The 19,398-nt window shown below is 41.7% G+C and overlaps 1 protein-coding gene across 1 annotated transcript; it reads left to right on the top strand.

The window, feature by feature from the left end:
- Nucleotides 1-4,161: 4,161 nt before the first annotated feature.
- LOC115576624 (NLR family CARD domain-containing protein 3-like) lies at nt 4,162-17,413 on the top strand (the record flags this gene model as incomplete). The annotated part of the gene is made up of 8 exons (XM_030409187.1): nt 4,162-4,176; nt 4,328-4,541; nt 11,010-12,783; nt 12,884-13,057; nt 14,958-15,131; nt 15,219-15,392; nt 16,119-16,165; nt 16,268-17,413. Coding segments are annotated over 8 exons (3,129 nt in total), but the record flags the coding sequence as incomplete, so codon positions are not given.
- Nucleotides 17,414-19,398: the final 1,985 nt, after the last annotated feature.

The following is a 19,398-nucleotide window of genomic DNA, read 5'->3' as shown; positions in this document are numbered from 1 at the left end:
TAAGAATATCCGCCATTTTGGTCAGTGTGTGAACGCAGAGTGGTTGTCACTGTGTAGCTCCACTTACTGATGACTGAAGGCAGCTTCTCCTGCCTGAATCAGCCTGTGGAGGAGGCCGAGACGAGCCGCCGCTCTCCCGCTGTGTGACGCACTAAACGCGGCTGCAGAGCAGCTGTTGGTGTCGGTGAATAATCTGTGGTTGTATTTACAGTCCAGGACTGATGAGGAGGCAGGAAGAGTCAGAGGAGGAGATGAAACACTTTGTGTTTTAATGATATGCACTATATAAGCCTCTAATTACTTTATACTTTTCAGTTTATCCTTCTTGTCTTGCTAACCCTGCCGGATAAACCAGCATAGACCAGCACCAGAACACAACATGGTGACCAGCAAGTGTTGGTTTCTCCAGCAGGGAAGTGACAGGAAGGAAGAGTCGTTTGGTTTTTAAGTTGTCAAAAACTTGTTGTTTACAACTAATTCAGCCGTAGTTTGTAGAAACTGTCAGCTGACTGTATTTGTCTTTAGTCACTGTTGGTTTGTGTGTATGTTGCTGTGTAATTTTCGCTTTACAACATTACAACATGTAAAATGCTGTTTACTGACATTTACAGCTCAAATCAATCAACTTGAGAACAGAAGATTATTGGCTGGTGCAGAAACTGTTTGACCAATCAGAAGCTACGCTGTGTCATTCTGCAGGTCATCTTAGTTTTTAACGTTATCATTTTATTTGTTGACTAAATATGTAAAACATTTTGTCCTTTTTCTCTTTTTAAAAGGTCACTTTATACTTAGTTTTAGTTTAAGTCTCATTTTTGTTGTGAAATAACTGTTTTCTGTTAAAATTTTCATGGTTGAAATAAATAAAAGACAATTAATGTTCAGTTGATGTGCAGATGAATGATTTGTGTTTCCTTTCCAGATGAAAGTGTGTGTGAGTTGAGCAGCATGAATCAGTGTGAGGACAGAGAGGAGGGAGGCCCTCCCTCTAAAACCACTGGACCTGGACCTGGACCTGGACCTGAGCCTGGACCTGGATCTGGACCTGGACCTGAACCTGGACCTGGACCTGGACCTGAGCCCAGCTGTGTGTCCTTCAGGAGTGACCGGTCAATAGATCGTCCCATTAATTTTAAGGAACAACCACCTCGATCTGTAAAGAGGTGAGCTGCTAAAAACATTAATATGTGACTGATTCATGTTTTAACTGTGGAGAAAGATGTTTTTTGAAACCTGATGTTTATTTTCAGCTTCGTTCTTCTTCACTTAAATGTATCTTCTCACTTTAGAAAGCTGCCCAATAGAACCAGTCTTCACTCTTCATTTCACTTTATTGAATTAGTTTGGTCCAATATTCTCTGAAGGTTTATTCCTGATGTTTTCCACTATTTTATGGACAGAAGCTTCTGTGTCTGAAGACTAGAAAGTGAATTAACATCTCTGGTGGTCTTCTTCTCTGTCCAACAGGAGACCAGCCTCTACTGGACCTGGACCTGGACCTGAGCCTGGACCTGAGCCTGGACCTGAGCCTGGACCTGGACCTGAGCCCAGCTGTGTGTCCTTCAAGAGTGACCGGTCAAAAGGTCGCCTCATTGATTTTAAAGGACAACCAGCTCCTGCTGTAGAGGAGAGGTAGAGCTGTTAATAACATAAAAATATGACTGATTCATGTTTTAACTGTTATTTATCCAGACACAATTGTTTAAATGTGTTGTTTTTTCAGCATCTTACTCATTCATGTTTTTTTTGCTCACATTGTCTTCACTTACATTTATTAGTTTTCTTGACACACATTCTAGCTGTTGTCTGATGGCTGCATGAGCATAATGCCATGTTCAGACCAAACACAAGAAAAATATTCGCAATACATCCAAAAAAACTGTTTCAGATTTGTGACATCTCTAGAGCAGAGGCAGGGTTCGACATAACCCATGGCCCGATGGCCCGGGGCCAGTAAAAGTAGGTGCAGGGCATGTCGATTGGTCACGGGCCAGTGACTGACCAATCGCTGATTACACTGACTGGGCAGTCACTGCCCGTACGTGAAACGTGATTCGCTAGAATGCATGCAAGAAATCCTTAGAGTGACGGCGGCGAAGGAGTGCTACGATTCCGAGAGGAGGAAAAGGGGATTTCTCCCGAGGTGGAGGGATCAGTATACCTGGCTGAACCACCGCGGCGGCGTAATGTATTGTGAAGGATGTCGGCAGTTTCCGGCGAAGGCTGACCGCGGTGTGGGGCGTCGCGCCCGTGGGGGATGTGGGTGTTTTACCACACTTTTCCCGGTTAGAGGGTTCAACACACACACTTTTTCTGCCGTTTATCCGCAGTTTTGCACAAACGCCTCCCTACAGTCTCTCACTTTCTCCGGCCGCTCTGTGTCTGCTCTCGCTGCAGCTGCCTCTCCCCCTCCCTCTCCCGTTGCTGCTTCAAACAAACATGATACCGGCTTTGGGACTGACCGGCTGATGATTGGCTGTTCTGCCTTAAGTCCCGCCTCTCTTGCTCTGTTAGGTTTATTGTTCAGCTCGTGATGATGATGCGGGAACAAACGTAAAATACCAAATAATAGCCGGGCGTTTATTTGTTTCAATCACTTAACAGACCAGGCGTTTATTTGGGACAGGTGTTTAATTCCCTCCTCACAAAAATCCGGGATGAAATTCATAAAAATGTCACAAACTGCTCCAGCTTCTCTGTGAATTCTCTGGCATCCTTCTGGGCACAACACGTGAAAAAGTCGAAGAAGAAAAACGTGCAGTGTCAGTGGTCACGTCTTCTTCCTTGATGTTTTTTCAAAATAAATTAGACTCGGCATTTATTTGGAACCGGTGTTTTTTTAAACCAAAATATACACCTGCACCTGCGTTTAAAGGGGACCACATGATGTATTTTATAATGTTTTTATGTGTTTACAGCTGCTAATGTATGTAACGCTGTTACTGTGATGATACATGTCTATAATAACCACATCCTGACATGTAACTGTGATTTTTGATGGGTACTAATAATAACATTCATGACAAAAAATGAACAAAGACTGCAGATCACGATAAGAAGCTGCAACTGGCAGTGAGCTGCTGTCTTTTCTGTTAGCAGTGAAGTGATGTTCTCCATGACAGAACATTATAGAATATGCTAATGTATAAAATAACATTTAATGGTAAAAAAAAGTACAGTTGCAGTAGGCTTCTATCATAAATATGCAGCATATAGTTTCTTCTTCTTCTTATTATTATTATTATTATTATTACTATTTTTCTTCATATTCTTGACTTTGAATGGGAGCTGCTGTAAAGCATTTCTGTTTCTGATTCATATATTATGCAGTCAGTTGTCCATATTTTAAGTTAAATTAAATGAATCAAGACAGATGTCACATTTACATGTCAGGGTGTGGTTATTATAGACACAGATTCAATATTTAAGTGTCATTTATCATCACAGCAACAGTGTTACATACGCCGTCGTGGTAGTTCAGCCAGGTATACTGATCCCTCCACTTAGGGCGAAATAATGGTATTGTTTGTACAGTGCTTTCAGAAAATCAATCACCTGAAAAGTGTGAGAAAGTGACAGAAATGATACATCTCAAAATATTAAATATGTTGTCATTTCAATTTTGAAATTGTAATACCCTATTACTTTTTGCCATCATTGCCAGACCATACTGATTTTTCAGGGATAGACTATCTAAACAATTAAATGGGAACAATTTCAATAAATAAACAAGTCTTTTTCTTTTTTTTTTTTTAAAAAACAGTTATTTTCATTTTTCGTGGCTGGGCCACTAAAATTACACATGGGGCCAGTAAAACTCGAATCTACTGGCCAAGCAAGCCAGTAAGAAAAAAATGTTATGTTGGACACTGAGAGGACACTAGTACAAGAAATCTGCTGGCTGAAATGTTTTCTGCTTGCTGGATATGACTTTCATATTTAATTATTTTAATGCATAAGTAGAAAAGCTTGAGGAACTTGAGAAGAGTTAAGCCAATGAATGTTGGCTGATGGCTGCGAGTCATTGACCACTAAACCATAGTTTGTCTCTGAGTGGACGGACACAGTGTGACTGATTCTTCATGATTCCTCCACAGAGTCGACCAGGAGAGCTCAGAGGTTCCCAGAGGTCCGTCTGTCCAGCAGCATCAGACACACCTGGACTCCATATTTATGGTCTGTACATGAACAACAACTACTTTTACATCCAGTCTGTTCACTATAATCTCCATGCTGCACTTTACAGACCAATGATTCTGTCCAACATGGATCTGATGTTTGGCTCCATGATGTTAAATGTTGTCATTCACATAATATTTTGTTTCAGCTGCTGGAGGAGAACATTGTGACTTTTGTGAAGAACGAGCTAAAGAAGATCCAGAAGGTTCTGAGTTCAGATTACCCAGAATGCTCAGAGAGTCAGAGGGAGGATGGTGAGGATGAAGAGCAGAGGAGGAGCAGCAGAGAGGCATTTCTGAAGATCACACTTCACTTCCTGAGGAGAATGAAACAGGAGGAGCTGGCTGACCATTTGCAGAGCAGTAAGAGGATTTCTTAGATTAATATTACGCATAAATGAAAGACTGTTGACCATCTGCCCATTGCCCATTTTTTGTATATATATATATATATATATATATATGTGTATATATATATATATATATATATATATGTATATGTGTATATATATATGTATATATATATATATATATATATATATATATATATATATATATATATATATATATATATGTATATGTATATATATATATATGTATATGTATATATATATGTATATGTATATATATATATGTATATGTATATATATATATGTATATATATATATGTATATATGTATATGTATATATATATATATATATATATCATATATATATATATATATATGATATAATATATGTATATGGTATATATGTAATATAATGTAATATATATATATATATCTATATAGATATATATATATATATATATATATAGTATATGTATGTATATATATATATATATATATATATATATATGTATATATATATATATATATATATATATATGTATATATATATATATATGTATATATATATATATATATATATATGTATATATATACCATATATATACCACGGGGACCACGCTAGCCTTGACCTTCCACATCCGTTCCAGCTGCTCTTTCAACCCTTGGTACTTCTCAAGTTTCTCGTGTTCCTTCTTCCTGATGTTGGCGTCAGCTGGGATCGCCACATCTATCACCACCACCCTCTTCTGTTCTTTGTCTACCACCACTATGTCCGATTGGTTAGCCAGGAGCTGTTTGTCAGTCTGGAAGCTGAAGTCCCACAGAATCTTGGCCCTGTTGTTCTCAGCCACCTTCTGTGGTATGGCCCATTGGGATTTGGGTACTTCTATTCGATAGTGGTTGCAGATGTTCCTGTATACTATCCCAGCCACTTGGTTGTGCCTCTCCATGTATGCTGATCCAGCTAGCATCTTACACGCTGCTACTATGTGCTGGACTGTCTCAGGGGCTTCTTTGCACAGTCTGCATCTTGGGTCTGATCTACTCTAGTAAATCCTGGCCTCTGTGGCTCTTGTGCTTATGGCCTGTTCTTGTGCTGCCATGATTAGTGCCTCTGTGCTGTCTGTCAGTCCTGCATTTTCCAGCCACTGGTAGGATTTCTTGATATCAGCCACTTCCTCTATCTGACGGTGGTACATGCCATGTAGGGGCTTGTCCCTCCAGGTTGTCTGCTCCTCCTCCTCCTCTGCACTCTATCAGGGTTCTGCTGCCTGAGACATTCACTTAGCAGTTCGTCCTTCTGGGCCATTTATTCGATGTATTCTCGAATTTTTCGATCTTTCATCCTGGACCGTGGCCTTGACGCTCGCTAGCCCTCGGCCTCCCTCTTTCCGCTTAGTGTATAGCCTCAGGGTGCTGGACTTGGGGTGGAACCCTCCGTGCATGGTGAGGAGCTTTCTAGTCTTGATATATGTGGTTTCTATCTCCTCCTTTGGCCAGCTTATGATACCAGCGGGGTATCTGATGACTGGTAGTGCGTACATGTTGATGGCTCGGATCTTGTTCTTAGCATTCAGCTGACTTTTCAGGACCTGCCTTACTCTCTGGAGGTATTTGGCTGTGGTTGACTTCCTTGTGGCCTCTTCATGGTTTCCATTAGCCTGTGGGATGCCAAGGTACTTGTAGCTGTCTTGGATGTCACCTATGTTGCCCTCTGGTAGGTCAGTCCCCTCAGTCATGATCATCTTGCCTCTCTTTGAGACCATCCGGCCACACTTGTCCAATCCGAATGACATCCCAATGTCATTGCTGTAGATCCTGGTGGTGTGGATCAGTGAGTCTATTTCTCGCTCGCTCCTGGCATACAGCTTGATGTCATCCATGTAGAGCAGGTGGCTGATTGTTGCCCCACTACGGAATCGGTACCCGTAGCCGTAGTGAGTCTTGTAGTCAATCCAGGCAGCGCACAGGTTGGTCTGTCTCTTCTTACAGTCTCGGGTGACTGTTCTATCAACCAGTAGCTGGTTTTTGGGGCCGATCAACGATCACTGAAAGCAGTATCTGCCGATCCCGATATTGCCGATCACCGATCACAGCGTCAAATCCATAAATTCTTCTATATTGTTGTCTTTTGTTACTTTCATATATTAATTAATGATTCTTCTTACACAACATTGACATTGTATTATTAAGTATAAAAATTAGGAGATGAGAAAGTATCATGAATTGACCACCGTTTTATTGCAGGCTGAGGCAATGTACAATATTTCACACTCTAGAGACTACTTGGACTCAGCTTACATAGAGTAACTGTAGCTTACTAGTGGGAATGCAGTCAGGGTGGGAATTTTGTCATTTTAGGGGCAAGTCCATTTGGCCTTCACTTTTTTTTTCAGGGGCACCAAGCCCACATGACAGGGCACAAAGGCCACTGAGTAAAATGTGTTGATTTACCTTTCAGACTGATACCATAACATCCTAATTTATAATAAGACATGGATTGTGTATTAAAACATTTTTTAATTTTTAATACCAAAATCAAGTTAAAGTTACATTAAAAAGTAGTTTTTGTTAAGTAGGGTTAGGTTGAGGTGATTTTTCCGACACCACACTGAATATTAGTGTTATTGAATATTTCTCTGAATAGAAATTCCCCCAAATTATGGCAAAGCACATTTTTTCCAAACAAAAAATTGTAGAATAACCAGCAGGAGACCACTGATGTGTGGAGTGATTTTGGTGACACTACACTTTTTTGTAGTTTCTCTTTTCGGTGTTGCACTTTGTAGACGGTCCCTGCGCCCTCGTCTCACAGACGGCTGACCATAGAGACCAGAGTTAATGTCCAGCCGCTTGTTTTGATGAAAATTCGGTTGTAGCTCGTTGTCTATCGTAGTACGGTAGGAAAGAGCCGTCGTTTGTGTTTTAAAGCGAAACTCGCGCCAAAAAGCAACCGAGGCTTTATTTGGGATTGAATATGAGTCAAACCTTCGTGTGAAAGCATAATTGTGACGAAAGAGGCACTTTTAACCCTTTAGACGCTGGGTTTTGTTTTAAAAAATACTAGATTTTGACATCTAAATTTCAGAAGGCTCTGGCTTGAATGTAGTTTGAGATAGAGACAAGGTGTAAATGAGACAAATATTGAGAATGACCTAAAGTTTATGAAGGGAGTAATTTTTCCCATCTAATTTGCATATTATGACGTCATATGGTGGCGGCCATATTGGATTATGTAATTTCCATGAAATACCTGATATTTTGAAAGAGAGTTGAACTTCTTTCATCGTTTTTTTTTACCCACCACCCCCCCATTGGAGGACACTTTTTCTTTTTCTTGTCTTTTTTTCTTCCCTTTTTCTTGTTTTCTCTTCTCTTCTTTATTATTATTATTATTATTATTATTATTATTATTATTATTATTATTATATGATAATAATATTTGTAGAGTGTGGAGCCTCTCATTGCAAGGCACAGAGACAATAAGAACTATATATATATATATATATGTATATATAAAATTCTGCCCAGTAATCCTCAATCTCTGATTTATGTACCAGACCCATGCTCAAATGGAGTGACAGGAAGGCTTTCATTTCAGGGACATTTACATCATACCATTCATGAAACCGTGAACTTGGCATTAGTTCATGTCAGTCTAAATACTGATGAGCATTTGTCTCCATTGTTTACCAGAAATCATCAGTCAGAAAGAGGGACAAAAAAAACTATAGACCTTGAATCATTGCTTTGCTTTCTGTCACCACGATATCCAATTTGCTCATCAAAGGGCTTTATCCATATACTTCATCTCTCAAGTAAGCCCAGCCACCATTACCATTACCATCATCACCATTTCCAGCCCTGTTCTGCCTTCCCCTGTTGCCCCTACGACACCCATCAGCCCTCCTACGAACACTTCGCCCACGTCTCCACCTGCTATCTCCTCTAGTGTTGGGAGAAGAGTTGGACTTGTGTGTTTTGTGCTTCGTGAACACTGCTGCGTCGCATAGCTGCACCGCTGCCGCGGATGGAGGCTACGTGACCGTCGCTGTAGAAAGAGTAAACACTAACGCTGACACCCAGCGCTATTCTCACCACCCCCGCTACTTCTACCACATCCATTCGCTTCCCTACTGATACTACGAGTTTGTGCATCATTTCCATTCCCACCTATGTTGGGCAAAGGATCGTGTGTTTGTGCTTGTGCGTTTTCCTCGCTCTGCGCGGCACCGCCATTGCTATGCAAAGACGCACCGCGACTAGCAAGCTCACTAATCGACCGACCGTCCTCTCCCAAAGTTAGATTTTCCCCTTCAGAATCAGAATCACCGAATAGGAGCTCAATCACTTCCACTTTTTGCATGCCATTGTCGTTTATTTCGTCTCAATAACTTCTGAATCCAGCAATACCCCTTCAGCCAAATAGCTTCCTGGCGCACTGTCTCTGCTCTCTCACCCCACAGTTTGCATGGGACTTCCTCGAACATTTTGCATTGAAGCAAGACGTTTTTATGAGCTAAGGTCTAAGTACAGGATGTCTGCTAACTAGTGGTGGGGAGTATGAACGACATGTAACACTCTATTGGGAGAAAACAGCTGTTTTGTTCAGTACCGCTGTGTGTCGCAAATTTGCGACTCTGGCGCCTAAAGGGTTAAGATTTACCATAGTTTCGGTTTTGGGCACGTTAATTTTGAACGGGAGTGCATGGGGCATGACACGCTAGCATCAAAATCGCTATTTTTAGAACACTAAAAAGGCTTGACACAACATGAAACTTTGCTTCGCCAGGGTCTCTACTCATGAACACGAGCATTGAGAACAGTGTTTGTGTACACAGAGTTTATGAAAAAGAAGGTTTTTGAACTACTCACGTTAGCTCCTGCAGTTCCTGCGCATCGCCGTCAGACAGACAAAAATTGTCGATCCCCGAGTGCGACCTGACAGGCAGGAGAGTAATGGTGAACCGCTCCTCAAGCCTGCCTGTCAGGTTGCACTCTGGGATCGACACTTTTTGCCTGCCATGACGGCAACGCGCAGGAGCTCCAGCAGCTAACGTGAGTAGTTCAAAAACCTTCTTTTTCATAAACTCTGTGTACACAAACAATGTCTCAATGCTCTTGTTCCTGAGTAGAGACCCTAGTGATGCTACGAGCAAAGTTTCATGTTGTGTCGAGCCTTCTTAGTGTTCTAAAAAATAGCGATTTTGATGCTAGCGTGTCATGCCCCATGCACTCCCGTTCAAAATTAACCTGCCCAAAACCGAAACTACGGTAAATCTTAAAAGTGCCTCTTTCTTCATAATTATGCTTTCACACGAAGGTTTGACTCATATTCAATCCCAGATAAAGCCTCTGTTGCTTTTTGGCGAGAGTTTCGCTTTAACAAGGTTTCACTTATGAGTTATTGATCTGGGAAGTTCGAATCTGTGAATATATTTCCAACTTTACCGGACTACATCCTACCACATTAGTCAGGTACATATCATGTCAAAACCAGCTGCGCTCGCTCGCTGTGCTGTCAGTTTCGTTCTTCTGTTTTGAGACGCTGCTGCTGTGTGAGAGGCTTTCACGTGAGATCATCGTGATGATGAGACTCCACCTGTGCGAACCGCGGACTCACTGAAGTTACTGTGAGTGACTACTGTGCACTCAGGTGGCTGTAATTCAGGTCAAGTTTGCTACGCTGACCGGGCCAGGGGCACAGAGTATTAGCTCCTCTGGCAAGTACCTGAGGAGAAGCCGGAAAATGCAGTGCTTCCAAGCGGACCAGTCACAGTCGCTGTGGTGCAGGTACTTTTCTGGGGAGGTACACATCAGGCTTCGGCACAGGACATGCACTTACGCAGTTGCTACACTGTAGGTATGGCATCAATTTCATACAGAAGCATAAATCATGCTTTGATCACAAAAGTTAAAACGTAATCCTTGAACTCTCCTCAGTAAACAGCTCCTGATCAGAGCAGAATCTGATGTGACCCTGGTTGCTTCTTCCTCTGTTCTGGCCACACTCATCTAGAGCCGGCTTGCTCTGAGCTGCGGCTCTGCCCCTCCCCACACAACATTTGGCAAAGCCAGAGTGGTCCAGCCTTGAGCAGCTCAGTAGCAGCTGCCCCACTTCACTAACCTGGTCCACCCCATGCAAAGCCCTGAGACAAACAAAATTTTCGCTGAAAGTTGCATATTTTCAGCTCACTCACGTAAATACACAAAATTAGTGCAATTTTGTGGCTTTGCACTGACCTGGTATTTAGTGATAACTCACCATTACAAAGGGACTCACTATCTCGTAGTCAGTCAAGCTTTCAGTCAGGTTTGCAAAGTTGCTGTTGGCTCAACAGGCTTTGTGTATATTATTCATATTTATCTTCATTATGGACATTTATCTACTCCATGCCTTTTTTTGTTTGTTTTTTTTTTCAGAAAAAAATAGTGATTATTTCTTTGAGAGAATGCTCAATGGTGTTACTTGTACCTTCAGAATCTCCTGCCATGTGTCATCTTCACCTCAAATCCAACCTTCAGAAGAAGTTCCAGTGTGTGTTTGAGGGGATCGCTAAAGCAGGAAACCCAACCCCTCTGAATCAGATCTACACAGAGCTCTACATCACAGAGGGAGGGACTGCCGAGGTTAATGATGAACATGAGGTCAGACAGATTGAAACAGCATCCAGGAAACCACACAGACCAGAAAGAACAATCAGACAAGAAGACATCTTTAAAGCCTCACCTGGAAGAGATGAACCAATCAGAACAGTGATGACAAAGGGAGTGGCTGGCATCGGGAAAACAGTCTTAACACAGAAGTTCACTCTGGACTGGGCTGAAGACAAAGCCAACCAGGACATACAGTTCACATTTCCATTCACTTTCAGAGAGCTGAATGTGCTGAAAGAGAAACAGTTCAGCTTGGTGGAACTTGTTCATCACTTCTTTACTGAAACCAAAGAAATCTGCAGGTTTGAAGAGTTCCAGGTTGTGTTCATCTTTGACGGTCTGGATGAGTGTCGACTTCCTCTGGACTTCCACAACACTAAAATCCTGACTGATGTTAGAGAGTCCACCTCAGTGGATGTGCTGCTAACAAACCTCATCAGGGGGAAACTGCTTCCCTCTGCACGCCTCTGGATAACCACACGACCTGCAGCAGCCAATCAGATCCCTCCTGGGTGTGTTGACATGGTGACAGAGGTCAGAGGGTTCACTGACCCACAGAAGGAGGAGTACTTCAGGAAGAGATTCCGAGATGAGAAGCAGGCAACCAGAATCATTTCCCACATCAAGACATCAAGAAGCCTCCACATCATGTGCCACATCCCAGTCTTCTGCTGGATCACTGCTACAGTTCTGGAGAATGTGTTGAAGACCAGAAGGAGAGGAGAGCTGCCCAAGACCCTGACTGAGATGTACATCCACTTCCTGGTGGTTCAGGCCAAAGTGAAGAGCATCAAGTATCATGGAGGAGCTGAGACAGATCCACACTGGACTCCAGAGAGCAGGAAGATGATTGAGTCTCTGGGAAAACTGGCTTTTGATCAGCTGCAGAAAGGAAACATGATCTTCTATGAATCAGACCTGACAGAGTGTGGCATTGATGTCAGAGCAGCCTCAGTGTACTCAGGAGTGTTCACACAGATCTTTAAAGAGGAGAGTGGACTGTACCAGGACAAGGTGTTTTGCTTCATCCATCTGAGTGTTCAGGAGTTTCTGGCTGCTCTTCATGTCCATCTGACGTTCATCAGCTCTGGAGTCAATCTGCTGGCAGGAGAACAAACAACCTACCATCAGTCTACAGAGACATACTTCTACCGGAGTGCTGTGGACCAGGCCTTGCTAAGTCCAAATGGACACCTGGACTTGTTCCTCCGCTTCCTCCTGGGATTTTCACTGCAGACCAATCAGAATCTCCTACGAGGGCTGCTGACGCAAACAGGAGGGAGCTCACAGACAGATCAGAAAACAATGAAGTACATCAAGAAGAAGATCAGTGAGGATCTGTCTGCAGAGAGAAGCATCAATCTGTTCTACTGTCTTAATGAACTGAACGATTGTACTCTTGTAGAGGAGATCCAACAGTACCTGAGTTCAGGAAGACTTTCCAGAGAGAAACTGTCTCCTGCTCAGTGGTCAGCTCTGGTCTTTATCTTACTGACATCAGAAGAAGATCTGGATGTGTTTGACCTGAAGAAATACTCTGCTTCAGAGGAGGCTCTTCTGATGCTGCTGCCAGTGGTCAAAGCCTCCAAGAAAGCTTTGTAAGTAAATATATATGTGCATATGCTTTGAAATACACAAATGTCTTTTCAGCAGGAGAATAATTCCTTCCTTATTTTCTCATTTACATGGTCTCTCAAGATTGAGTGGCTGTAACCTCTCAGAGAGAAGCTGTGAAGCTCTGTCCTCAGTTCTCAGCTCCCAGTCCTCTAATCTGAGAGAGCTGGACCTGAGTAACAACAACCTGCAGGATTCAGGAGTGAAGCTGCTGTGTCCTGGACTGAAGAGTTCACACTGTAAACTGGAATGTCTAAGGTGAGATCAATTTATAAGTTGCAGTTTCAACAACCTATCTCAGGTCCGGTTATCCATCCATCCAGTCTAAATCTTAGTCATAGTTGCAGCAGACCAGACACAGTATCCCCTACTCCTAAGCCATTTCTTCTCGCTTTTTCAATGGGATTCTGAGGCATTCCAGATGTTATTCTTTTAGATTGGTCAGCGTCTTTCCTAAGGTCCCATTCAGTTTGATACACCTGTAATACCTCTACAAGGAGGTGTCCAGGAGGCAGTCAGATGATCAAACCATCTTAGCAGATTCCTTATTATTTGTGTAATTGCCCAAAGCCCATAGCCAGTGATGAAGGTTGGAGGTAAACCCCAAATCAAGTTCTTTCTCCCCAGTCTCAGAATACTTCATGGAGTTGAGACTCAGTCTCACTCTAAGGTATCAATCCAACGATCTCCAACATTGTACCATTGTGTCAGACTTGAAGGTGCTTATTCTTATACCTACTTTTTCACAATGTCACAAAACCATCCCAGTGTGCAATTGAGGTCATGGTCTACCATATCATCTGTAAAGAGGCAGAAATGCAATCCTGAGGCCTTTTTACTGCCAGACATTCTCCAAACTTCTACTTTGCCAAGAGATAACAGACCATGTCCTGCTAAAAGAAGGTGCTTTACTGGCTAAGAATGCAAACACAGCTCTAATGTTGCATTCTATTACCTGTCAGACTGTATTTCAAAGTCAGTTTTCCTGAATTCCAATCTAAATCCCTCCCAGTGCAAATATGGATGCATGAAAAAAAGGACTGTTTATATGGAAAGTCTGTGAATTCAAGATTTAACAGGTGAGGGCACTGAAAAAACAACAAAACAGGTGGCTCCCTCCTCATGCTAGCAGACACCTCTGTTAAGTATTAATCAACTAAGAGCTGCTGAGTCTCCTTACAAGACATTTTACAGAAGCTTTCCATGTGTAGCTGAGCACACTGTTTCAATAGTTTAAGGGGTGGCAGTAGCTCAGTCGGTAGAGACTTGGCTTGGGGACCGGAGGGGCCAGTTCAAGTCCAGCTACTGACCACAATATGGAAGTGGACTGGTAGCTGAAGAGGTGCCAGTTCACTTCCTGGGTTACTGCCGATGTGCCCCTGAGCAAGGCACCAAACCCCCATATGCTCCCCAGGCTGCTGTCACAGCGAGCTTGTGTATTTGTGTATACTTGCAATATGCAGCTAGTGATAGGTTAAATGCAGAGAACAAATTTTGTGTGTGTTTGCATGTAGTATGTGAAATATCTGATAAAAATAATTTCCCCCCGGGATTAAGTACAGTACAGTTTTGCCACAGCCAAGTGAGGGAGTGTGATACTTACTTGCTGGCAATGATGACGATCCAACAAGTTCAGAAGTCCATTTATTACAAAAGAAGATAATAGTACCAGATCTAAAGTTACAATATCTATAATATGAAAGTACATACAAATGCAGTCAACAAAAATGCATCCTCCTCCCTCACCCCATGTCCATCGCGATGTACCAAAGTGCCTTTAAACCATATTTGACGAGCCATTAGTGCCACCACATCGTCATCTGCCTGCCTTCAACATTTGACACTGTAACCTGGTTGAGCCTTATCTTGTTTATCTGATGAAGTAGTATTTGAAACTGGAAGTACATAAGGCCAGGAGAAAGGGAGAAAGGATTTCATACACAGGATTGTAATATGGCTATATATGCAGATTACTACAGGGTCATGTGTACATTTACTGAAAACATAACTCATTCTTAGCTGATTTTAAGAAGCTCATCGATGTGGTAAAAGGTTCGGCCATCTATTGATGTCATGCAATTTACAAATTACATCATGGCTGTACTTTCCAAACGTAGTAATAATATTGTGTGACCTTGTGTTATGTTTTCCTCTCCAGACTGAGTAGCTGTGACCTCTCAGAGAGAAGCTGTGAATCTATGTCTTCAGTTCTCAGCTCCCAGTACTCTAGTCTCAGAGAGCTGGACCTGAGTAACAACAACCTGCATGACTCAGGGGTGAAGCTGCTGTCACTTGCACTTGAGAGTACAAAATGTACTCTGGAAACTCTCAGGTCAGAAAACGTCACTTTTTTGCTTCAGTGACTTGAGTGAGATACTTCCCTAAACGTCTCTATTTGGTCTGCTTTGTGTGTTTACAGACTTTCAGGCTGTCTGATCACAGAGGAAAGCTGTACTTCTCTGGCCTCAGCTCTGAAATCCAACCCCTCCCACCTGAGAGAGCTGGACCTGACCTACAATCATCCAGGAGACCTAGGAGTACAGCTGCTGTTGGCTGGAGAGCAGGATCCACTCTGGAGGCTGGACACTCTCAGGTATGAAGAGTCCTACTGGCATGTTGGCTTATACAACCCTAAGAAGCTGACCAAGGCCTGCTGTCTGGTCCACTGTTTTGGCGGCTCACAACACAATCACACACAGTTTTTTAAACTTCTGTATGGAGTCAAATAAAAGTAGATGACTTTACCATTTTGACATTACTGAAGCACAGGGGAATGTTTTCCAGCCAGTATCATGGGTTAACTTGTATGAAGTGCTGAGCTGAGATAAACAGCAACAGCGATGTAGCTGTTGGTATTTTCAAGATGCATGAAGACTGAGTGGAGGGCAGTAGATATGGGATCCTCTGTGGATCTCTTGGTTCTCATGAAGTACGGACATAGCAGACTCTTTAGATACAGGAACAGCTGAGCTAGCTGATTGGCACATGGGTTATCATGCCCAGTAGCTATACTCACATTTGTGTCAATAGGAATTTCATACCATCCGCTGTGGTTACTGACAGTAGCTTGTCCTCTTTTGCTCTGGATAGAGCACTTTCATGTATGTTTAAAGTGACAAGACAATTCCTCGAACTAGACGTTTGTAATAAATCACATTAGATGACTGAATTTTGTTTTATCATTGCAAGGACAGCGGATAACAACTGTGATTAATAGGCCAATTTTTGGCGTCCCTAAAACTCAATGTAAGAGTCATGCCATGTCCATGTTTGCATGCTGAAAGAGGATGTGCTGCTCTGACCCCCCTCCTCCTTTCAGGGTGGAGCCTGCTGGAGTCCGATGGTTGACACCAGGTCTGAGGAAGTGTGAGTGTCTTTTTACTGTCATTCATCAAAACACTGTGACATCACTCATTCACATCTGTGATGTCATCATCACACTGTGTCATGTCTTTTTCTCTCCATCAGATTGCTGTGAACTTGCAATCGACACAAACACAGTCAACAGAAACCTCAAACTATCAGACAGCAACAGGAAGGTGACACGTGTGGAGGAGGATCAGTCATATCCTGATCATCCAGAGAGGTTTGATCCCTATCCTCAGCTGCTGTGTAGAACTGGTCTGACTGGTCGCTGTTACTGGGAGGTCGAATGCAGAGGAGAGGTTCATGTATCAGTGAGTTACAGAGGAATCAAAAGGACAGCAAACAGAGAAGAATGTGAGTTTGGAGGGAATTATCAGTCTTGGAGTCTGGAATGCTATGATGGTGATTGTTATGCAGTGTGGCACAACAACAGCGGAACATCCATCTCCTCCTCCTCCTCCTCCTCCTCCTCCTCCTCTGGTAGAGTAGCAGTGTATGTGGACTGTCCTGCTGGCACTCTGTCCTTCTACAGAGTCTCCTCTGACTCACTGATCCACCTCCACACCTTCAACACCACATTCACTGAACCTCTTTATCCTGGATTTGGGTTTGAGTTCTGGTTCAGATCTGGTTGTTCAGTGTCTCTTTGTTCTCTGTAGGAAAGTAACTGTTTTATCCATCTGTGCTCTCTTCAAATCCACCAGACTTCTTTGATTAAAACCATCATTTTACTTTGCAGAACATGGGAGTGTCTGCCACTGCCTGAATCTTTAGTTTGTTCACAGCGTTGGTGTTGCAACGTATTAACACAACATCGACCAGGGGGACCTGAAGCCCAGAGAGCTGTTCATGAGGGTTTTCATTTGCTAGGGGTTATTGTACTTAGCTGGCGGAAGTTGCATGTGACTGAGCAGGTACCAATTAAATATAAGACACGTGAAATGCAAAAGTTGTGACAAAATGACAGAATAAACACAACAGAAACATGTTACTGAACTGTGTTGCACTGACAAGTTATTATGCCAAAAATAATCACACCAATAAAATATTTGTAATCTTTTTTGTGAAAAATAAACAAACACTGGATAATTTTGATGGGTGTTAAAGTCTACATGTACATTTTACCCTTAATATCAATTATTCTCATATCACATCCATTGGTAATTGTTATTTCTAGGTTTCAAAGACCTCAAATCAGTTTTGATGTTTTACAAAGACAGAAAATAAATTGAGACATGCTGACTTGAATGATTTGTCTGTTTCCATTTTATGTCTTCAGTTTTTAAATGTATCTTCATTTATATTAATTTTTTATTAGTGTTGTGAGGGAGTATTTAGATTAAGATTAAAGTAAGATTTTATACGTTTTTTTGAACTGGTTATATAAATAATACCTATACGAATATATAGGTCAGAAACTGGCTGATGAAGAATAATTCTGTTCTCCAGCATTTTGTGGCTTTTTCAGATATTTTGTTTCTAGAGCAAAGTGACTCTGATCCACAGAACATTATATTCCACATACATGAAATACCTGCTCTGCTTTATAATCTCTTGTTTACAAAGGCTTTCCCTCTGGGACGTAGTTTCCTTTTTTGTTTGAACTTCAATACCCAGAAATCTTGAGTTGTGACGTCACTAACAGTGTAACCCTGTACTGCACAGTGTGAGGCTGCCCCCTGCTGGCTGCAACTCTGTATTGTGTTTAGTTTTCAGAGTTTCTCTACAGGACATCAACCCAGACGGAAGTAAAAGAGGGCAGGGAGATGAAATATGGTTATTCCTGACAAAATAAAAGCATTTGGGCTCTGATAACATCTCTGATGATGTGATTATCTTTGCGTCTATTGAAGTTGAAGGAAGTTGAACTTAGAAATATTGAATTGTGCAGGTTTTCCTCAGCTGGTTTGGTCTCAGAAGAGACAAAAAACTAAACTTCCCTGTTTATTAATATAGTATTACACTTTTGAATAGTAACACCAGGCTCTAGTCTGAACCAAACTGGACATTAACTGTAATTTACTATGAACATTTCACTGACAGGCTACTCAGTGAATCACATATTTTTAGCTATTAGGCTAGCACATCTCATAGTTCAGCCTCAGTGCTTCTGCTTCATAGTTGCAGTAACATCTGTTTATTTTGGCCTTTAAATCATTAATTAAGAAGTAAAAAAACACAAAGAACAAACGCTTCAGTCATCGCACACATCACATCAGTTCAGTTATACTTTTCTGTTCAGTCTATTGTTTTCTTTTTTCCAGGTTGGGTTGAAATAGACACTTTACTCCCGAGTCACAAGGCTACATTACACAGATGTGTGTAAATATACTCATTTATTTATCTATCCATGTATAATGTTATTTATTTATACTTTCATTTAACGGTTGTGCGATTTGCAGCAGCAAAACAAATAAATCTGTCAGCTTTATCCATCAAAAGTGAGGCAGCAGGTTCAAACTACTGACTGGTGGATTACCAGTATTACAGAGCTCAGCGGTGCAGAGTTGCATTGTGGAACTCGTGTGAGATTTGTTCCATCTTCGAGTGTTGAAGTCCAACAATCATACATGCGAATGTGAAAAGAAGGAAAAGTTCTCTCGTAAATTCAGGTCTGTGTGTGAAACGTTTATAGATACATATAAATATACAGTTAAGTTACAGCACAGCATCAAACTGCATCATCAACTGTTCATTTATTTAAGGATTTAATTATAAATACTGACATTAAAGATGCACTCTGTAGTTCTGTAGAATGAATTCAAACTCAGAATTTTAACATTTATAATATTAATGAAGTAAATATATACTTTTTTTATTCCATCAGTGATGAACCAGCTGTTCTCAGAGGAAAATAAGGTCCCAGAACCCTGTTTGAAGGTAGATAGGTGGCTGGGTCCGCCACATATAAACACAGTCAAACAGTATGAATGGTGTTGTCCTTTAGTGTGTTTCTTCAGTTTATTCAGTCATGAAGACAGTTTGTTAAAATCTCTTTCTTCAGATTAAAATGTTTTTAGACGAAACTACGGATTGCTCCTTTAAACAGCGACTTTCCCACAACTTCACTGACTGACAGTCGACAGGTGTGTTTAACAGTCACACCTGGTTCCTGTTCAAAATTTTGTTTCAGAGTGATGTTGTGTGACAATGATTATGTAATCCCGTTACATGTGTTTCATTACTCCCCAGCTCTGGCAATCTAATCAAGGAGGCGAAGAGGGAGAGACAGC

The sequence above is a fragment of the Sparus aurata genome, chromosome 24 (genome assembly GCF_900880675.1).
Source record: "Sparus aurata chromosome 24, fSpaAur1.1, whole genome shotgun sequence".
Taxonomy (NCBI): Eukaryota; Metazoa; Chordata; class Actinopteri; order Spariformes; family Sparidae; genus Sparus; species Sparus aurata.
This window is presented reverse-complemented; position numbering and strand designations above follow the sequence as displayed.